Here is a 21,445-nt window from a genome sequence, read left to right as displayed (position 1 = left end):
GTGGCGAGGGGACCTGTTGGAATTCTTGACTCTTGAGAAGGTTAAGTTTGAACTGAGGGGAAGGATGGAGGGGTTCTACAATTCATGGGCATTATTCATTATGCACTTTCAAGAACTGGATAACATCGAACATTAATTGGGGGTGTGGGTGGGAGGGTTGTGGGGAGGGGGACTGTATGTGTTAATGGTGACTATGGGTGATTCCTGATTCCTTTTTGTCATTTGTTAATGTGAACATGCGGGCCAATGTTTGGGGTTTGGTGGGAGGATGGGATCGTTGTTATTGATATGGGTATTGACATATTTGTTACTGATTATTGTTTATTGTTAGTGGGTTTAAATTTGGGAGAAAATGTGAAAAAGGAGAAGAATAAAAATATATTTTTTAAAACCTATTATAACGACTGTTTCAGGTGAAAAGGCATTGCCCGGGAATCCAGGAATCCCTGGATTTCCCGGCAGGCCTGGTTTTCCAGGCTCTGAGAAAGGTTTTCCTGGGATGAATGGACCACCGGGTCAACCAGGGAGACAAGGGTTAATTGGACATAGAGGCCAAAAAGGTATCATTGGATTTCCTGGAATTAAGGGGGAGAAGGTAAGTATGCAAAATCACTATAACAGCTTCATGAGGTTTTTGTTGTCACATAAGAACCATTATATTGAAAAGGGTTCAATATAATAAGTTATGGTATATTTCCATTTAGGGTGACAGCGGACAATTGGGATCTCCTGGAACACCAGGTGAACCTGGTTGTAAAGGATCGAAAGGTATGAGTGCAACTGATTAACTCTCCAATGGGTATTAATAAACTTGTGGGTTCCTATTAAAACCACTCATTATACTTTGTACCCAGGCAGCCAACATTCACTCTCACTGAACTGAGGGAAGGTCTTTGAGTTCTAATGACTTCTAAAGCTCAAATGACCATGACTTAGGGAAAATCCACAAGTTTCTGATTAGTTGTTGGGTGATTGTTTGTAAATGTGTTTAAAAGATTTACTGAGACCCCCTGATAACTTACATAGAAGTACTGCCTGATGTACCACAAAGCCACACATCATGCACCATAGGGGCTTAGATTCCATTCCTGGTCCACCTTGAGTTGGGCAACACAAGGGGTGGCAAAAGAGAAAAAGCTGGAAAATCTGAGCATCTATAGGGAGAGAAAAGAGGTAACGTTTTGAATCCAAGTGACCCTTTTTCAAAGCCAGGGGTGCCAGAACGATATAAACTAAAAGAAAATTACCACCGATGATAGAATCTGAAACAAAAACAGTAAACCTGGACAATCTCAGTAGGTCTGACAGCGTCTGTGGAGAGAGAATGGAGCTAACGTTTTGAATCTGAATGACTCTTTGTCAAAGATAGAGAGAACTGAAAATAGGATGGGCGGCTGGGGGGGGGCGGTTGCCGTGATACAGTGGGGCTGGGTAGAGACCCAGCGATAGGTAGAAATTGAAAAAGAATTTGTGGAAGCAAAGGCAAAGGGAATGTAAGTGGTGGTGATAATGACTAAGAAGGGTGCTAATAGTGGTATGTTTAGTGATCAGGATGTTTTAATGGCAGAACAGAGGTAAGTGATTTGTCAAAGGAAAACTTGGAACAGGGAACGTATGGTCCTAGTGGGGTGGGGTGAGGGGGAGGGGAGATAATATATGGGGCTGTTATCTACTGCCCTGTTTGAATTTTGTCCCTGGTTTCCCCACCTATCACTTTTCTTCTTCACTTTTCTACCTTTTGCTTTTGTCCTTGGTCCCTCTTTCTCTGACTCCTTGCATAGGTTCCCACCCCCTGGCATTTTAGTTTAAACCCTTCCCATGATTCATGTACAAGGAAGCCAGACTATTCTACATTGCAGAATCCTGCAGTCTCTCTCTCTCCATGTGAACAATATTCTGCTTTTAGAATTTTCTTGCAGATAGAATAAACTCACATTTTCCCACATTATAATCCATCTCCCAAATTTTTTGCCCACTCACTTACCCTGTCTACATTCCTTTTCAGGTTCTTTGTGTCGTCCTCATGTTTCCCACCTAACTTCGTATTGTCAGTAAATCTGCCTACAATGCAGTTGGTTCCTTCATCCAAGTCATGAATATAGGATTGTAAATTGTTGAGATCCCAGCATTGATCCCTGGGGTAATGCACTAGATCCAGTTTTCCAACCTAAAAATGACCCGTGTGTCGCAACTTTGTCTCCTGTAAGTTAACCAATCATCTACCTTTGCTAAGATCTCACCCTCAGACCATAATTTGTTATCTTGCGCAGTAGCCTTCTTTGTAACACCTTATTGAATGCTTTTTGGAAGATCATAGAGTAATAGATGTTTACAGCATGGAAACAGGCCCTTCGGCCCAGCTTGTCCATGCCGCCTAGTTTCTCTCACTAAGCTAGTCCCATTTGCCTGCATTTGGCCCATATCCCATATACCCATCTTGTCCATGTAACTGTCGAACTGTTTTTTAAAGGCAAAAATTGTATCCATCTTCACCACTGCCTCTGGCAGCTCGTTCCAGATGCTCATCACCCTCTGTGTGAAAAAATTTCCTCTCTGGTCTCTTTTGTATCTCTCACCTTAAACCTATGCCCTTTAGTTCCAGGCTCCTCTACCTTAGGTAAAGTATGTTGACTGTCTACCTTATCTGTGCTCCTCGTTATTTTATAGACCTCTGTAAATCACCCGTAAAGCCTCCTACGCTCCATGGAAAAAAGTCCCAGCCTATCCAGCCTCTCCTTATAACTCAGACCATCAAGCCCTGGTAGCACCTTCGTAAACCTCATCAAGTCCTGGTAGCGTCCTCGTAAACCAAGTACACTACAATTCTCACAGGGCTGGACAAGCTGGATGCAGGGGATGTTGTTTCCTCTGGCTGGGGGGAGGGAGGTGGTCTAGAACAAGGGGTCAAATCTCAGGATACAGGGTGGCCAGTTAGGACTGAGATGAGGAAAAATCTCTTCACTCATAGAGTGGTGAACCTGTGGAATTCTCTACTACAGATGGCTGTGGAGGGCAAATCACTGAATATATTTACTAAGGACATAGGTAGATTTCCAGACTCTAAAGGTGTTGAAGGATATGGGGAGAGTGTGGGACTATGGCGTTGAGATAGAGGATCAGCCATGATTGAGTTGAATGGCGGAGCAGATTCAAAGGGCTGAATGCCCAACTCCTGCTCCTATTTTCTATGTTTCTACATTGACTAATTCTCTTTAATCCATCCTGCTTGTTACATCCCAAAAGAACTTTGATAAATTTGTCACACTCAGCCTACTGTTACTTATTATTACACATTATATGAAAATCTTCCTTGAAAACTAAATTACCAATGTTTCTTTCAAAAGGTGACATAGGCGATTCTCGTAGTTTGCAAGGATTCCCTGGAACTAAAGGACAGATTGGTGACCCAGGCGAGCCAGGTAAAGTGTAATTGAAGCGAAGCCGAGCAGTATCTCTGGCAGCAGTGCACCCCTCCCCGATGAACTTAATGCATTCTATGCTCGGTTTGAGCAGGTAACCAACAATCCGCTATCGAGTGCCCCAGCAACCCATAATTCACCCATACCCACCATCACAGTTTCCAAAGTCAGATCGGCCTTCCTGAAAGTGAACCCACGGAAGTCGATGGGCCCGGACGGGATCCCTGGTCATGCACTCAGAGCCTGCGCGGACCAGCTGGCAGAGGTTTTCACAGACATCTTTAACCTATCCCTACTCCACTCCGAGGTCCCCACCTGCTTCAAGAAGACCACCATCATACCGGTACCAAAGAAGAACAAGGCAACGTGCCTCAATGACTACCGCCCGGTGGCCCTGACGTCAGTTGTAATGAAGTGCTTCGAGAGGCTGATCATGAAGCGCATCACATCCATACTCCCGGAACGCCTTGACCCACTTCAATTCGCATACCGTCGCAACCGGTCCACATCAGACGCCATTTCCCTGGCCCTACACTCATCCCTAGAGCATCTCGAAAACAAGGACTCCTACATCAGACTCCTATTTATTGACTACAGCTCCGCCTTCAACACCATAATCCCAGCCAAGCTCATATCAAAGCTCCAAAACCTAGGACTTGGCTCTCCACTCTGCAACTGGATCCTTGACTTTCTGACCAACAGACCACAGTCAGTAAGAATGAACACCAACACCTCCTCCACAATAGTCCTCAATACCGGTGCCCCGCAAGGCTGCGTACTTAGCCCCCTACTCTACTCCCTGTACACACACGACTGCATGGCAAAACATGGGGCGAAATTCTCCCCCCCCCCACGACGGGTGGGAGAATAGCGGGAGGGCCTTCCCGACTTTTTTGACGCCCTCCCGCTATTCTCCCCCCCCCCCCGCCGAAATCCCGACACGAATCGCTGCCGCCGTTTTTTTACGGCCGGCAGCGATTCTCAGCTGTTAGAAGGGCCGAAGTCCCAGCCCTTTACGACCTTTTTACGAACGGCAAACACACCTGGTCCTGCCATTCGTAAAAACGTCGTGACCACCTGGAAAAAAATAACCATGGCACCGATTGGCACGGCAGTACCACGGCCGTGCCAAGGGTGCCATGGGCCCGCGATCGGTGCCCACCGATCGCGGGCAGCGGGCCCGATGCCCGCGCACTATTTGTCCTTCCGCCGCCCCGCAGTATCAATACGCGGGGCGGCTGAGGGGCAACCCGGACCGCGCATGCGCGGGTTTCGCGCAAAAACGCGATGACGTCACCCGCGCATGCGCGGGTGGAGTCTTCCCACCTGCGCATGCGCGGCTGACGTCATATGACGCGTCAGCCGGCGCTAAGTCCGACAAGCGGGCTTAACGATTTTCGTTAAGCCCGACTTGTCGGGGCCTCCGACGTCGGGCTGCTAGCCCCGACGGGGGACCAGAATCGGTCCCCCGTCGGGAAGGGGCGCGATGCCGTAAAACCCGCCCGGGTTTTACGGCAGTTTGACGATTTCTCCCGTTTTGGGAGAATTTCGCCCTTGGTTCCAACTCCATCTACAAGTTTGCTGACGATACGACCATAGTGGGCCGGATCTCGAATAATGACGAGAGTCCGAATACAGGAGGGAGATAGAGAACCTAGTGGAGTGGTGCAGCGACAACAATCTCTCCCTTAATGCCAGCAAAACTAAAGAGCTGGTCATCGACTTCAGGAAGCAAAGTACTGTACACACCCCTGTCAGCATCAACGGAGCCGAGGTAGAGATGGTGAGCAGTTTCAAATTCCTAGGGGTGCACATCACCAAAAATCTATCCTGGTCCACTCATGTCGACGCTATCACCAAGAAAGCACAACAGCGCCATTACTTCCTCAGGAAACTAAGGAAATTCGGCATGTCCACATTAACCCTTACCAACTTTTACAGATGCACTATAGAGAGCATCCTATCGGGCTGCATCACAGCCTGGTATGGCAACTGCTCGGCCCAGGACCGCAAGGAACTTCAGAGAGTCGTGAATACCGCCCAGTCCATCACACGAACCTGCCTCCCATCCATTGATTCCATCTACACCTCCCGCTGCCGGGGGAAAGCAGGCAGCATAATCAAGGATCCCTCCCACTCGGCTTACTCACTTTTCCAACTTCTTCCATCGGGCAGGACATTCAGAAGTCTGAGAACACGGACGAACAGACTCAAAAACAGCTTCTTCCCCACTGTCACCAGACTCCTAAATGACCCTCTTATGGACTGACCTCATTAACACTACACCCATGTCTGCTTCATCCGATGCCAATGCTTATGTAGTTACATTGTATATATTGTGTTGCCCTATTATGTATCCTCATGTATTTTCTTGAATTCTGTTTAATTCCCTTTTCTTCCCATGTACTGAATGATCTGTTGAGCTGCTTGCAGAAAAATACTTTTCACTGTACCTCGCTACACGTGACAATAAACAAATCCAATCCAATCCAATCCAATTGTTCGACAGTCAGACATTCCAGTGACTGGGCGCAGCACTTGGGTAGGACACTGTCCATTGACATCTGCGGCAGCACAAACTGATAGGTTAAAGTCTTCTTCCAGCTGGAGGGGTTACTCCTGATCATTTTCTGCAACTTTGGCGAGGGGGAGGAGAAATCTCAGAAAACCATTTGAATTGTTTATCAGGGGCTTCCACTATTTTTCCACTGAAGTTGCTATGGATAAACACATCTGGATATTTATGCTCTAAATGCCCTTTGTGAAATAAGGGGCAGCACGGTAGCATAGTGGTTAGCATCAATGCTTCACAGCTCCAGGGTCCCAGGTTCGATTTCCGGCTGGGTCACTGTCTGTGTGGAGTCTGCACGTCCTCCCCCTGTGTGCGTGGGTTTCCTCCGGGTGCTCCGGTTTCCTCCCACAGTCCAAAGATGTGCGGGTTAGGTGGATTGGCCATGCTAAATTGCCCTTAGTATCCTAAAAAGTAAGGTTCAGGGGGAGTTGTTGTGTTACGGGTATAGGGTGGATACGTGAGTTTGAGTAGGGTCATCATTGCTCGGCACAACATCGAGGGCCGAAGGGCCTGTTCTGTGCTGTACTGTTCTAAATTCTAAATTCTAAAAAGACTAACTAGTTTATGTTCCTTCTAGGTAAAGATATAGATCACCTGAAGCTCTGCAGAGGCCCTTCCACGGCACTGCCTGGGCAGTGCCAAGATAATAATAATAATCTTTATTGTCACAAGTAGGCTTACATTGGCACTGCAGTGAAGTTACTGTGAAAAGCCCCTTGTCGGCACAGCCCGGCACCTGTTTGGGTACACTGAGGGAGAATTCAGAATGTTCAATTCACCCAACAGTGCATCTTTCGGGACTTGTGAGAGGAAACTGGAGCTCCCAGAGTAAACCAAACCCATGCAGACACGGGGAGAATGTGCAGTGACCCAAGCCGGGAAGCGAACCTGGGACCCTGGCGCTGTAAAGTAACAGTGATGACCACTGTGATACCGTGCCGCCAGGGTAATGCCGTCGGGCTGTGCCAGGGTAATGCCGGGCATGTCCTTCTCTCTCTCTCTCTCTCTCTCTCTCTCTCTCTCTCTCTCTCTCTCTCCTCTCTCTCTCTCTCTCTCTCTCTCTCTCTCCCCCCCCCCCCTACAACAATAAATGCTCCTACGTCACCTACAAAATGTGTAAATTGCAGCACAAGTTTTGATTTTCCTTTTTCCTTTTTTAGGTGTCAATGGTTTCCCAGGCCAGCCTGGTCCCGCTGGTTTTGATGGAAGGTCAGGCGCACCCGGAATAAAGGGAATCCATGGTGCTCCAGGGGTTCCAGGTTTCCCAGGTACTTGTAGACATTTACAAAGAACAACTGAACCAGTACCTGCTGGTTATTGCCATATTAAACATGATCAGTTTGAACAATCAGATATAGAGGTTGTAAGATGGCTTTGAATGAAGAAACAATGAGGTCTGCAGTACATCTGGCTGCCCAACAGCTCTCTGAAGACTCTTAATGAGAGAATCTGTCAGGAAAATAGTGAGTTTCTAAAAATTATTTCTTTGGACATGACTGACTTAGTCAGCATTTATTGCCATCCCTAATTTTTTTTAATTTTAAACTTTTAAAAATTAAGTTTAGAATACCCAATTCTTCTATTTTCCAATTAAGGGGCAATTTAGCGTAGCCAGTCCACCTACCCTGCACGTCTTTGGGTTGTGGGGGTGAGACCCACGCAGACGCAGGTAGAATTTATAAACTCCACAGGGACGGTGACCGGGATTGAACCCTGGTCTTTGGCGCCGTGAGGCAGCAGTGATTGCCCATCCCTAATTGTCCTTGAGAAGGTGATGGTGCGCTACCTACATGAGCCACTGCAATCCTTGTGGTGTATGCACACCCACAGTACTGTTAGGTAGGGAGTTCCTGGATTTTGACCTAGCGACATTGAACGAATGATGATGTATTTTCGATATTCAGGATGATGTAGGGCATGGAGGGGAACCTATGGGTGGTGGTGTTCCCATGCATCTGCTGATCTTGACCTGCTTGGTGGTAGATGTTTTGGTTTCAAAAAGTGCTGTAAAAGGAGCTTTGGTGAGTTGCTGTGGTGCATCTTATAGATGGTACACACTGCTGCCAGTGTGCATCAGTGGGAAGAGAGTAAATGTTTATGTTGATGGATCGGGTGCCAATCAAGCGAGCTACATTATTTTCAATGGTGTCCATCTTCTTGAGTGTGGATGGAGCCTCACTCTTCCAGGCATAGAACATAGAAAAATACAGCACAAAACAGGCCCTTCGGCCCACGATGTTGTGCCGAACCTTTGTTCCGAGATTAATCATAGATTATCATAGAATTTACAGTGCAGAAGGAGGCCACTCGGCTCATCGAGCCTGCACCGGCTCCCGGAAAGTGCACCCCACCCAAGGTCAACACCTCCACCCTATCCCCACAACCCAGTAACCCCACCCAACACTAAGGGCAATTTTGGACACTACGGGCAATTTATCATGGCCAATCCACCTAACCTTCACATCTTTGGACTGTGGGAGGAAACCGGAGCACCCGGAGGAAACCCACACACACACGGGGAGGATGTGCAGACTCCGCACAGACAGCGACCCAAGCCGGAATCGAACGTGGGACCCTGGAGCTGTGAAGCAATTGTGCTATCCACAATGCTACCGTGCTGCCCTTAAGAACAAATTCATCTACACTCCATCATTCTACCGTAATCCATGTACCTATCCAATAGCCGATTGAAGGTCCCTAATGTTTCCAACTCAACTACTTCCACAGGCAGTGCATTCCATGCCGCCACTACTCTCTGGGTAAAGAACCTACCTCTGACATCCCCCCTATATCTTCCACCATCCACCTTAAATTTATGTCCCATTGTAATGGTTTGTTCCACCCGGGGAAAAAGTCTCTGACTGTCTACTCCATCTATTCCCCTGATCATCTTATAAACCTCTATCAAGTCTCCCCTCATCCTTCTCCGTTCTAATGAGAAAAGGCCTAGCACCCTCAACCTTTCCTCATAAGACTTACTCTCCATTCCAGGCAACATCCTGGTAAATCTCCTTTGCACCTTTTCCAAAGCTTCCACATCCACGACCAGAACTGCACACAGTACTCCAAATGTGGCCTTACCAAGGTTTTGTGCAGCTGCATCATCACCTCACGGCTCTTAAATTCAATCCCTCTGCTAATGAACGCTAGCACACCATAGACCTTCTTCACAGCTCTATCCACTTGAGTGGCAACTTTCAAAGATCTATGAACATAGACCCCAAGATCTCTCTGCTCCTCCACATTGCTAAGAACCCTACCATTAACCCTGTATTCCGCATTCATATTTGTCCTTCCAAAATGGACAACCTCACACTTTTCAGGGTTAAACTCCATCTGCCACTTCTCAGCCCAGCTCTGCATCCTATCTATGTCTCTTTGCAGCTGACAACAACCCTTCTCACTATCCACAACTCCACCAATCTTTGTATCGTCTGCACATTTACTGACCCACCCTTCAACTCCCTCATCCAAGTCATTAATATGGCCTCCCCTCTGGTCAGACAATCTACATACTGTGTTAGAAAAGCTTCCTGGACATGTGAAGAGTATTTAATCACAGTCCTGACCTGAGCATCGTATGTGGTCAACAGGCTTTGAGGAGTCAAGAGTTGTGTTTATATGGCTGGCCTAGTTCAGTTTTTGATCAATGGTAAACCCCCACAATGTTGATAGTGGGGAATTCAGCAAAGGTAATGTTATTGAATGTTAAAGGGAGGTGCTTAGAATCTCTCTTGTTGGAGATGATCAATGCCTGACAGTGTGGTGTGAATGTTACTTACCACTCAGCCCAAGTCTGGATATTGCCTAGGACATTTTGCATATGGACATGGACACGATTCAATATCTGAGCAATTGCCAATGGTCCTCAACATTTCACAATCAACAGTGAACATTTATGACCTTTTGATGGAGGGAAGGACATTGATGAGAACACTATCCTGAGGAACTCCATGAAACTGAAATGATTAACCTCCATCAACCATAGCCATCTTCTTTTGTGCTAGGTATGACTCCAATTATTGTAAATTTCCCCCCATGATTCTCATTGACTTCAATTTTGCTTAGGCTCCTTGTTATCACTCAATCAAATACTCCCTTGATGTCAAGGCAGTCAGTCTCACTTTACAATTTTAGGTCAGATCTTTTCTCCATGTTTGGAACAAAGCTAGAATGAGGTCAGGAGCTGACCGGCCCCGGAAGAAGCCAAAGTGAATATCAGTGCGCAGGTTATTGTTGTTTATTTGGCATTTGATAGCACTTATAATCATGCCTCCATTACTTTGATGATTGAAAGTAGACCAAAGGGGTGGTAATTGTCCAGAATGGATTTGTCCTGTTTTTTGTGGACTGGACATATCTGGATAGCATTCCACATTATTGGACAAAGCTAATGTTGTAGCTATACTGGAACTGCTTGCCTAGGTATGTGTCTAGTTTTGGAGTCGGGGCCCACAGCCATTGCAGTATCCGGTGCCTTCAGCCATTTCTTGCTGTCATTTGGAGTGAATCTAATTGACTGAGGACTGGCAGCTTTGATGCTGGGGATCTCCGGAGGAGGGCGAGAAGGATCATCCACTTGGCACTTTTGGATGAAGATTGTTGAGAATGCCACAGCCTTGTCTTTTGCACTGATGAGCTGGACTCACCCCATCATTGAGGCTGGGGACATTTGTGGAGTCCCCTCCTGCTGTTAATTGTTCACCACCATTCACAGCTGGATGTGACTGGACTGCCAGAATTTGAAGAACAGTTAGGAGATGGATGCCACTGTACACATGGTGCCATATAATGTTCAAGAATTACAGCACAATTGGGGAAGAAAAGCAACATTATGCCTCAATCACAGGTTATTACAAAAGAACCTTCCGAAAAAGAAGTGATCGTTGTTGCCTGCAGCATGAAGATATGAAAGACATCATCCATAGTGACTGGCTTGTGTTTTAACACCCCCTTCACATCTTAAAAATGTTTTTTATTGTCACAAGTCGGCTTATATTAACACTGCAATGAAGTTACTGTGAAAAGCCCCTAGTCACCACATTCCGGCGCCTGTTTGGGTACACCAAGGGAGAATTCAGAATGTCCAATTCAGCTAACAGCACATCTTTTGGAACTAGTAGGAGGAAACTGGGGCACCCGGAAGAAACCCACGCAGACTCTGGGAGAACATGCAGACTCCACACAGACAGTGACCCAAGCCGGGAATCGAACCTAGGACCCTGGTGCTGTGAAGCCACCGTGCTAACCACTGCGCTACCGTGCTGCCCTTAAACAGCAGATGTGGGGAGAGGATTGGGACACCTAGGAGACTGAACATATTCCAACAGCTTCATCGTGATAGAGCAATGTTGGCTGGAACGCTGAAAATGTCTGTGACTAATGATATGAACTGTGCTGTACCCATTGAAAATATTTTGCATTTGTAAGAAACATAAAGGCCAGGCTTTTCCCCTCCGAGTTCACCCCCATACCGCTGCCAGTGAGAACGGAGAAGTTGGCGCCCAGCAAAACTTCATTCACTACAGTGGGAACTGAGAATCCTGCCGGATGTGAACGAACGGCCCATAATTACCCCTGTGGAACTGGCAATATTCATTGGAATAAGTAGTCAGTTGATTTTTGAAGTGGATTTGGTGATGCATAGGGATAAAGTGGTACTGGATCAGTGTATTAACCAAAATGGTCACATAATCAACATGTGCTATAATGATTGTGTTGGTTAATCTCATTAGGGTATCAAGGACCTCCAGGAGATTCAGGACGCCCAGGACCAATAGGATTACCCGGTATCCAAGGAAAACCAGGATCTGTGGGACCTCCTGGCCCGCAAGGTTCCAAAGGTAAATTGATATATAGCGTGACCACCTGTTTGCGCCTTTTTCAATCATGACTGTTTGAGAGGTTGGAGCAGGTTAGAATACGGATGTATATTACCACTATAAAGAGTGTATAACAAACTGAAGAGTTTTCCTGGATAAGTTTCCATAATGATCATAAAATGGAGCCTACTTCATAAAAGTCGAACCACACAAAATATGCAATTTCTGTTTTACTGTCTGTTCCGGGCAGCATGGTAGTGATTAGCATAATGGCTTCACAGCGCCAGGGTCCCAGGTTCGATTCCCGGCTTGGGTCACTGTCTGTGCGGAGTCTGCACATTCTCCCTGTGTCTGCGTGGGTTTCCTCCGGGTGCTCCGGTTTCCTCCCACAGTGTTGGGGAAGGTGGATTGGCCATAATAAATCATCCTCGTGTCCAACAAAAAAATAGGTAAGGTGGGCTTATGGGGATAGGGTGGAAGTATGGGGATAGGGTGGAGGTGTGGGCTTAGGTAGGGTGCTCTTTCCAAGGACCGGTGTAGACTCGATGGACCGGATGGCCTCCTTCTGCATTGTAAATTCTGTGTTCTGTGTTCTCTTGGTTGGAGTCCCATTTATTTCTGTCTCAAAGAGACTGAACTACACAGAATCAATGGTACTGAGTACAACCTAGTTCTTCTTGCCACTCAGTTTGAAGGAGAGATTTATGGGCCTGAAACTAGTCATAAACTTCCATGATACAGGTCATTGAAAGGAATGGAGACAGAGTTGGCTAAAATGGAATGGGAAAATAGGTTAAAAGGTAAGATGGAAGAGAAGGAATGGCAGACATTTAAGGAGTTATTTATAACCATCAATAAAGATATATTCCATTGAGAAAGAAGGGCTCTACAAGAAGGATGCATCACCAATGACAAACTAAGGAAGTTAAGGATGGTGTCAATCTACAAGAAATGATGCGTAATGCTGGAAAGGTGAGTGGTTTTCCAGAAGATTCGGAAAGCTTTAGAAACTAGGAAAGGATAGCTAAAAAAAAATAAGAAAGGAGAAATTAGAGTGTGGTAAGAAATAACAAAAATGTCTGCAAATGGATAAAAAGGAAAACAATGGCTAAAATAAGCATTGGTCCCTTAGAGGGTGAGACCAGGGAATTAATAATGGGAAATTGAGAAATGGCAATGCCTTTCAACATGCATTGTTCAACAGTAGAAGACACAAAAAAGCATCCCAGGAATAGTAGAAAAACGAGAGGCAAAAAGAATCACTAGAGAATGAGTACTGGAGAAACTAATGGGGCTAAAGCATGATAAGTCCCCTGGACCTGATGGTCTGCATCCTAAGATCTTAAAAGAAGTGGCTGCGATATAGTGGGTGCATTGTTTGCAATCTCCCAAAATGGCCCAGATTCTGGAAAGATCACAGTGAATTGAAAATCTGTAAATGTAACACCTCATTCAAGAAAGGAGGGAGGCAGAAGCAGGAAGCTATAGGCCAGTTAGCCTAACATCTTTCTGGGAACATGCTAACATCTATTATTAAGGAGGCAATAACAAGTTGTTTAGAAGATCATAATACTGTCAAGCAGTGTTACCATGGCTTTGTGACAGGGAAATTGTGTTTGAGAAATCTATTAATAATTATTTGATAGTCCAGAATTTGTGTACAGCAGAGAAAAGACATTTTAACAAAGCTTTTTGTCTTGCACTCATCAGGACAATCACAAGAATAACAATGTTGGGCAAAACAATAACTTTAGACTGTATGAGAAGAGAGCACTGGTTGTTTAGCAAATTGACTCTGACTGGTAGAGGCATTACCATGAAGAATGCACCAGTTAATGGTGACTGACAGTTAACTGCCAAGCATTGCTTGAAACTTTAAGCCAGGCAGCTTGACTCGCATTGGTCAAGGCATTGTCCTAAGGAACAAACCAGTGATTTATTATCATTTATCGTGTTAACCTGAAATAGGTGCAATGCATATAAATGCTCTTTCTGTCTGCAAAGAACAGGGTCTTATTTATTAATGAATGTAGCTTCCAGTACATGCAAATGGGCCACACTGAGACCAACTGACAATTTAACAAATGTTGTCCAATCATGGAATCACATCTAATGTTAGACACTTTGTGATTACTCACTTATCACACAAACGAGTAATGTGGGATATGGATTTCAGTGCCAGTATGTTGCTCGGTATGTAGGCTGTACATCCATAGACTGCTGGATAGTATCAAACAGCATATCCCTTCCACTGTTCGCAATGGGCAAGGTATAGACCATACACAACCAGCCCGTGCTTTCAAAACTCAAAACACAATGTCCAGTATTAAATATGATCCTACAATTGGGCAACATTTGTCAAATAATCCTCAGTGTGTGAAATACGACCCTGACAGTCAAAAGGTGTGCCGGTTAGGCGGATTGGCCACGATAAACTGCCCTTAGTGTCCAAAAAAGGTTAGATGGGGTTACTGGGTTATGGGGAAAGGGTGGAGGTGTGAACTTAAGGAGGGTGCTCTTTCCAAGAGATGGTGCAGACTTGATGGGCCAAATGGCCTCCTTCTATACTGCAAATGTTATGATTCTATGACATCTAATTTAAGAATGTCAGTCAGGCTCGCAGTGTGATGTTTGTGTGTGTTCTGGAAGCTATATATATTAATACACTGTTCTTTGCAGACAGAAGGAACATATACACGCATTGCACCTGTTTCAGCTTAGTGAAGTAAGTGAAAGCCATTTATTGGTTCTTTTCACAGGGCAATGCCTTAACCAATCAGAGTCAAGTTGCCTGGTTTAAATGTTAAAACAATGCTTGGCAGTTAACTGTCAGTCACAATTAACTTGTGCTATTTCCTTGGCAAACCCTCCGCCAATCACAGTCTACCTGCCAACCAATCAGCACTTCCTTAAATGTATTAATGTTCTTTGAGGGTGTTACAAGCAGATGGATAATGGGGTACCAGTAGATGTAGCGTATTAAGCATTCAATAAGGTGCCACATAAAAGGTTACTGCTGAAGCGTTTATGGAGATTGAGGTGATATCTTAGCATGGATAGAGCATTGGCTAACTAACAGGAAACAGAGTAGGGATACATGGTTACATGGGTAACTTTTAGGTTAGCAAACTAATTAGTGGTGTGTTGCAGGAATCAGTGCTAGAGACTCAACTATTTACAATTTATAATGACTTGGATGAAGGGACCAAGTGTATTGTAGCCAAATGTGTTGTTCATATAAAGTCAGGTCGGAAAACAATTTGTGCGAAAAACACTGAGTCTGCAAAAGGGATAGAAAAAGAAGAGAGACCCCGGGATGGAAGCTAAAGTGCAGTCCAGACATAGACAGTGAAAACAAAATCATTGCTTTAACACTCACCTGTGCAATACACCTGCTGGCTCAGGCATAGAAAGCACCACCTGTTAATTCCTGGAAAGAGAAAGCCATCAGATCTTTGATATGTTAGCCATTCATTCATCACTCTGTGGAATTGCTTTCCCTGGGCTTTGATTGACAGCTTCCACACAAACACAGCTGTCTGCATTGCTTTATTCATCTCCCTTCACATTTGAGTCAGCTGTGAAATAACAGAAAGCACTTAAGTCACTTTGGTGTGGTCCAGGAGCTGTCAATCATACCTTGATATTTATAAACATTGCGATTAGTTTCACAGCTGACTACTTCAAGGCTATTCAAGCATGATGAGAGCAATTGCCAGGCCGATTGGAGGAGTGCAAAGCCTGAAGTCGTAGGAGACTGTGCTGACATTACGTGGCATCCAGGCCAACACTGCAAGGGTGGCGACTGCTGTGGAAAGCCTGGGGCAGGACTTCCAAGCTATGAGTGGCAGAGTCCAAGGCATGGCTCAGCCTCTGAGTACCATGGCTGAGGGCCTCAAGAGCATGGTCCAGGCAGAGGGCATTGCTGAGGGGCTCCAAAGCTTGGTTGAGATGCAGAGATCCATTGCTGAGAGCTTCCACACCATGGTTCAGAACGTGGCGGGCCTCCAGGACTGGTAGCACCAGCTGACACACAGGCCTCTGGAGCTCACTGCCCTCCATCCCAGGGAATAACCCAAAGTCACACAAGCGCCCCGATGGAGGAGGAAGTGCTGGGGTCCAGGGTCTGACGCCACGGATGCTAGAGGTTTCCACCCTTCCCTGACACCGGTGCAATCTCAGGGCAGCAAGAGAACAGGGCAGCACAGTGACAACAGTAACACCCGAAAGTTGGCCAGGTCCAGGCCCTCCAGAGAATACCCGCCAAGGGCAACTCAGGCTACAGGGTCCAAAGATGTGCAGGTTATGTGGGGTCACGGGGTTACTGGGAATAGGGCGGAGGTGAGGATGCTGGAAAAAAACTCATCGGGTCTGCCAGCACCTATCAGGGTTAACGGTGAGAGTCTGGACCCTGAAACGTTAACTGTGTTTTCCCTCCTCATAGATGCTGACAGACTGCTGAGTTCTTCCAGATTATCTCTTCTCGTACTCTTAGACCTATCTTGGCTGCTACCTTAAAAAGAGACAATTACCGTGTGGAATTTGCACATTCTCCCTGTGCCTGTGTGGACCTCACCCCCACAACCCAAAAATGTGCAGGGTGGGTGGATTGGTCACGCTATTTTGTCCCTTAATGTGAATTTTAAAAAAAAGAGACAATTAAGGCGGCACGGTGGCACAGTGGTTAGCATTGCTGCCTACGGCACTGAGGACCCGGGTTCGAATCCCGGCCCTGGGTCACTGTCTGTGTGGAGTTTGCACATTCTCCCCGTGTCTGCGTGGGTTTCACCCCCACAGCCCAAAGATGTGCAGGATAGGTGGATTGGCTACGCTAAATTGCCCCTTAATTGGAAAAAATAATTGGGTACTCTAAATTTAAAAATTTTTTTTAAGAAACAATTAAGTTACTGGAAACAATCTTCCCTTTATTCTAGGTCAACCTGGATCACCTGGTTTACATGGACTAAATGGATTGCAAGGACAAAAAGGAACTCTTGGATCTCCAGGTAAAAGCTGCAAAATTATTTTCTATAATTTTAACCAGCGTTTAATTGTTCAACCGTTCTATTCAACGAACAAATTCCTTCAAGCAAATACCAGTAACACCCAAACACATTGGGCGGGATTCCCTGTTGGCCGGCTCCGAAATTGGGAAATGTGATTGGGTGGAGAATAGCCTCCGATGGTAAAATCACAGCAGGCGCCGGATTGACGCCAAATCGCGATTCTCTGGCACCCCCAAAAATGGTGTAAATGTGATGTGGGTCCAGCTGCGATTCTCCGCTTCCTATGGGCCAAGTTCCCGACGGCGCGGTCCACGTGTGCTCTCAAGAATAGTGAACCTGGCGTGCTGGCTGCTGAGAGAAAGAGAGAGGAGCGACCCCATGCTACTGTCCCGGACACTGGCCATGCTGGCTGGGATGGGGTGGGGCCCTGCCGGGGCCGAGGGAAGGGGGGGGGAAAGGCTGGGTGGCCAGAGCGACCCCCCCCCTATGGGATAGGGGTGGTTCTCAGGACTGATCGCCATAACGGCAGCTATCTTGCTGTGCACCCACTGACCACTCACCTCGGCCCCTGGTTCTACACAGTGACACCGGCCGTATGAGTGCACCCCTCCCCACCCCCCCGCCGCACAGCCCCGCCCCAAGCTCCCCAACCCAACCGGCCACCACCCACCGGAGGACCACCCAGTGGAACCGGGTTGGGCGGAGGAGTATGCACCACACTAACATGTTGGCCTTTCATCCCATGCAGACAATATTTTGGAGTTTGGTCAGCAATGGTGGCCGCTCTGGGGGATGCCACGGCTTTGCGGGATGCCCTGCGGCAATATGAGCTGCAGCCGCTCGAAGAGGAGGTGGAAGCTGCAGCTGCGGACCAGGCAGCAGCAGAGCGGGCAGCAGAGGGGCAGGTGCCAGTCGCCCAGGCAAGAGGGCTGGCCTGCCAACAGGCTGAGGAGGAAGTGCCAAGGAGGCACCGCATGAGGCCTCGCGTGTACTGGCACCGCCTGATATTTGAGGACCAGCCGGACCGGGCATGACGTCAAAGACTCCGGCTGAGCAGGGAGACAGCGCGACTTATCTGCCATATGATTGTACACCTGGCACCGCAGGGGTATGGGGGAGGACACCCACTCCCGGTGACTGTCAAGGTGACGGTCACCCTGAATCTTTATGCCACGTGATCCTTCCAGGCGCCGAGTCGGGACCTGTCCGGGAACACACAGATCTCAGTGCACAGTTACATCCACACCGTCACGGAGGCCCTAGATGCCCAGTTGGATCAATAGATCCATTTCAATGTGGACCAAGCCCACCAGGATGCCCGAGCAGCAGGGTTCATCGCCATTGCCGGGATGCCCCAGGTCCAGGGGCAATAACGGGATGCATGTCGCCCTGCAGCCACCTGCGGTTAACAGGCCGCTCTACACAAACTGAAAGGTGGACCATTCAATGAACATTCAGCTGCTCTGTGACCATCAGCTGCGCATCGTACAAGTCTGCACCTGATACACGAGCAGTGTGCACGATGCTTTCATCCTAGTGATTCCTGGCATGTGCGAGAACCCTCCCCTCCCCTTGGCTGAGGAGTTGGCTCCTGGGCCTTAGGGGTTACCCATCGCGGCCGTGACTGACCAACGCAGAGACCCGCTAAAACAATGCCCACACATCGACCAGGAGTGTGAAAAAGCGGTACTTCGGCCTCCTGAAGATGCGGTTCAGGTGCCTGGATCGCTCTGCAGGGGCCCTGCAGTATGACACTCGGAGGGGCGCTCGCATACTGGCGGCCTGCTGCGTCCTCCACAACATCGCGCAGCAAAGCAGCAAAGTGCTGGAGGAGGAGCATGAGGAGGCCTCACGCCTCGAGGTGAATGCAGGGGAGGGGGAGCAAGGGCAGGACTTGGGGCATGGGAGGCCGTACGACATGTGCGCACGGGACGCTGTGGTCGCCTCCAGGTTCACCGACTAGGAGGGTGAACGGGGGGGGGGGGGGGGGGGGGGGGGGGGGCTGGCCAGGGGCACGGACACTGTGTCCCAACCCCAAACCCCCTCACGTCCCACACCCTCCAAAACCCCTGCTTGCACCCCCTCCATTATACATACCTGCAGTGATACGAGGTGGGGACCCTGGGTTGGCAGTAACAACGGGTCTGGTCCATGGGATGGAGGATGATGATAACCCGCTTTGCAATAAGCTCTGGTGCTCCATTTCGTATGACAACATCTGACCGCTGCCCACGGTTGTACCTTCCAGCTGGGTGATCTCTGCATGCTAGCTGGCCATTACATCGCAAGGTCCCACCAAATCCCTGGGGTGGTGGTGGTGGGGATGGTCGGGGGGGGGGGGGGGGGGGGGGGGGTTGAGCACAGTCCACCCACAGGGTCTGCATCAGTCGTCGTCGTCCCCCCTCCCCCGGCCAGCCCAGACCAGCCCACCCGTCACACCCATCAGACAGAAACCGAGGCCGGGTTGTAATGGCGGTAACAGGTGTTTATTGTGAACAAATATTTACGGAACCGTTCCCCAACCCCAATAACCTCAAGGTGCCCTGCACCTGTGCCAACGTAACTGGTGTCTAACTTTCTGGCCCTACAAGCCCTAAAGATACACCCAGACAGTACAGCAGGATGGAGGCAGCCTGCTGTGACTCCTGCCCTGCGATGAGGGTCCCCATTGGCGAGCATCTTCTGGGGCGACCCAGCTTGAATGGGCCCGCCCGCTGCTCATGTTTCCCAGGTGGTGTGGTGCCCCCGTTTTCTGCCCGCTCTCCACCAGATGCGCCAGGGACAGGAAGGAGGGGTGTGTCCGAGGTGCTGCGGTGTTCCGGCACCTCCCCTTCAGGAGTCAACGGCACGGGCCCCATCACCTCCTCCTCACTTGGGGTGCCCGATGGCTCCCGGGCTATTCCATGGGACGGGGCTGCGAGTGGAAGGGGGAGGGGGAGTTGGTGGTGAAGGGTGAGGGTGTAGGGTGAGGATGTTGGAGGGTGGTGTGGGGGTGAGGGAGGGGTCTTGACGCACGTGGCATGGGGAACAGCAACTCAGCGGGGTCTCACCTCCTCGCCTGCGGACGTACTCCATCTCAGTGACCTCCCTTTCCTCCGGACCGCTGGCCACGTTCAGGGCCCTCTGCTCAGTCAAGGTGGTGCCCCCCCCCTCCAATCTTATAATAGAATCATAGAATTTACAGTGCAGAAGCAGGCCATTCGGCCCATCGAGTCTGCACCAGCCCCTGGAATTAGTACCCCGCTTAAGCCCACACCCGTAACCCAGTGACCCCACTTAACCTTTTTTTTGGACACTAAGGGCAATTTATCATGGCCAAGCCACCTAACCTGCACATCTTTGGACTGTGGGAGGAAACCGAAGCACCCGGAGGAAACCCTCCGATCCCGGCGGTTGTGCGTATGGCCTTCTCCAGGGGAACACATACAACAACACTGTTAGATGGTCCGCTGCATGCAGCCCAGGGGGTGGGTAGCTGGTGGCCTCAGTGGCCAAGGCACCCAGCATGTGGGTGCTCGCATTTGGGGCAGGGTGGGGTTTCGCCGGGTTGCAGGTGTGTGTGGGGGGGGGGGGGGGGTTAGTGCCGGGGGCATGGTGCTGCCAACTCACTCTGGCCGCCCTGAGGAGGTCATGCAGTTCTTTCCTGCACTGGATGCCAGTCCATATGACGTTGCCCACGGCGCTGACTTCCTGTGCCACCTGCGGCCAGGCACTGCGGGCAGCGGCGACTGGCGGCCTTCCTCCCGGGGTATAGGATCCTCTGTCTCTCCTCCATCACGTCCAGCAGGGTCTCCAGCTCGGCGGTTCTGAACCGTGGCACTGCTTCCAGCCATCTTGTTGGCTAGGATGGTGTGTGTGGGGGGATGGACCGTTTATGTGCGGCTGCGGCTTGTCAGCCTTCTGAGTATCAACCACGGATCCGGCGAATCCGGCAACGTTTTCAGTAGAATTGATTTTGTTCCACGTGGCGTCCACGTGCTCTCCCATTAGTGATATCGGAATCGGTGCAGGTGTGGCGCCGATTTTTCTGTCATGAAAGTCCACACTCCGTTGGCGTCAACACTTAGGGCGGGAGTCTCCGTTGCCCGATGCCGAAATCGTATCCGGCGATTGGGCGGAAAATCCCCGATTACTGCACTCAAATGCTTTTTCTGATACAAATCATATCCCTCGGATATAGATACCAATCAGAGCGACAGATCACTCTGACACCATTTTATGAACACAGATACCAAATACATGTGTGTGTGTGGGGAGAATGACCAACAGGTTTCAGACATTGTGGGGCAGCGTCCAATTTCTATAAAATCATGTTCACTTGCTTTGCTATGTTTTTTCACTGCTGCTGTCGTTAGAGCATTAATTACCTCTAGGTTATAACTTCCTGTGATGTGTCACATTATTATTAATATTTTTGTAATTAAAAAGGACTGAGTGAACCTGGACCTATGGGATCACCAGGATCACCTGGACCAAAAGGTGTAAAGGGTTCCCCAGGACCTTCAGGAAGCCCAGGTCGATGCCCAACGGGTAGAGTAGGAGATCGAGGACCAGAAGGTAGGAAAGTACGTTACCTTAAGGGATCATGTTTTTCATTTGCATAGCACCACCTGTGGACAGAGAGAA

At 48.5% G+C, this 21,445-nt stretch overlaps 1 protein-coding gene across 2 annotated transcripts in view; it reads left to right on the top strand.

Moving 5' to 3' along the window:
• The window catches only part of LOC119975939 (collagen alpha-4(IV) chain-like), a 244,340-nt gene that overhangs the window by 171,871 nt on the left and 51,024 nt on the right, over positions 1-21,445 (top strand). For both annotated transcript variants that reach the window (XR_005462836.1, XM_038815903.1), the window contains exons 33-39: positions 414-595; positions 705-768; positions 3,345-3,419; positions 7,152-7,259; positions 11,727-11,834; positions 16,748-16,819; positions 21,248-21,376. Coding sequence is in view for 1 of the 2 variants with exons in the window: in XM_038815903.1 (XP_038671831.1) it covers positions 414-595; positions 705-768; positions 3,345-3,419; positions 7,152-7,259; positions 11,727-11,834; positions 16,748-16,819; positions 21,248-21,376 (738 nt within the window). In the remaining variant the exon portion in view is untranslated. The remainder of the gene's footprint in view (positions 1-413; positions 596-704; positions 769-3,344; positions 3,420-7,151; positions 7,260-11,726; positions 11,835-16,747; positions 16,820-21,247; positions 21,377-21,445) is intronic.

Source organism: Scyliorhinus canicula, chromosome 13 (assembly GCF_902713615.1).
Source record: "Scyliorhinus canicula chromosome 13, sScyCan1.1, whole genome shotgun sequence".
Taxonomy (NCBI): domain Eukaryota; kingdom Metazoa; phylum Chordata; class Chondrichthyes; order Carcharhiniformes; family Scyliorhinidae; genus Scyliorhinus; species Scyliorhinus canicula.
This window is presented reverse-complemented; position numbering and strand designations above follow the sequence as displayed.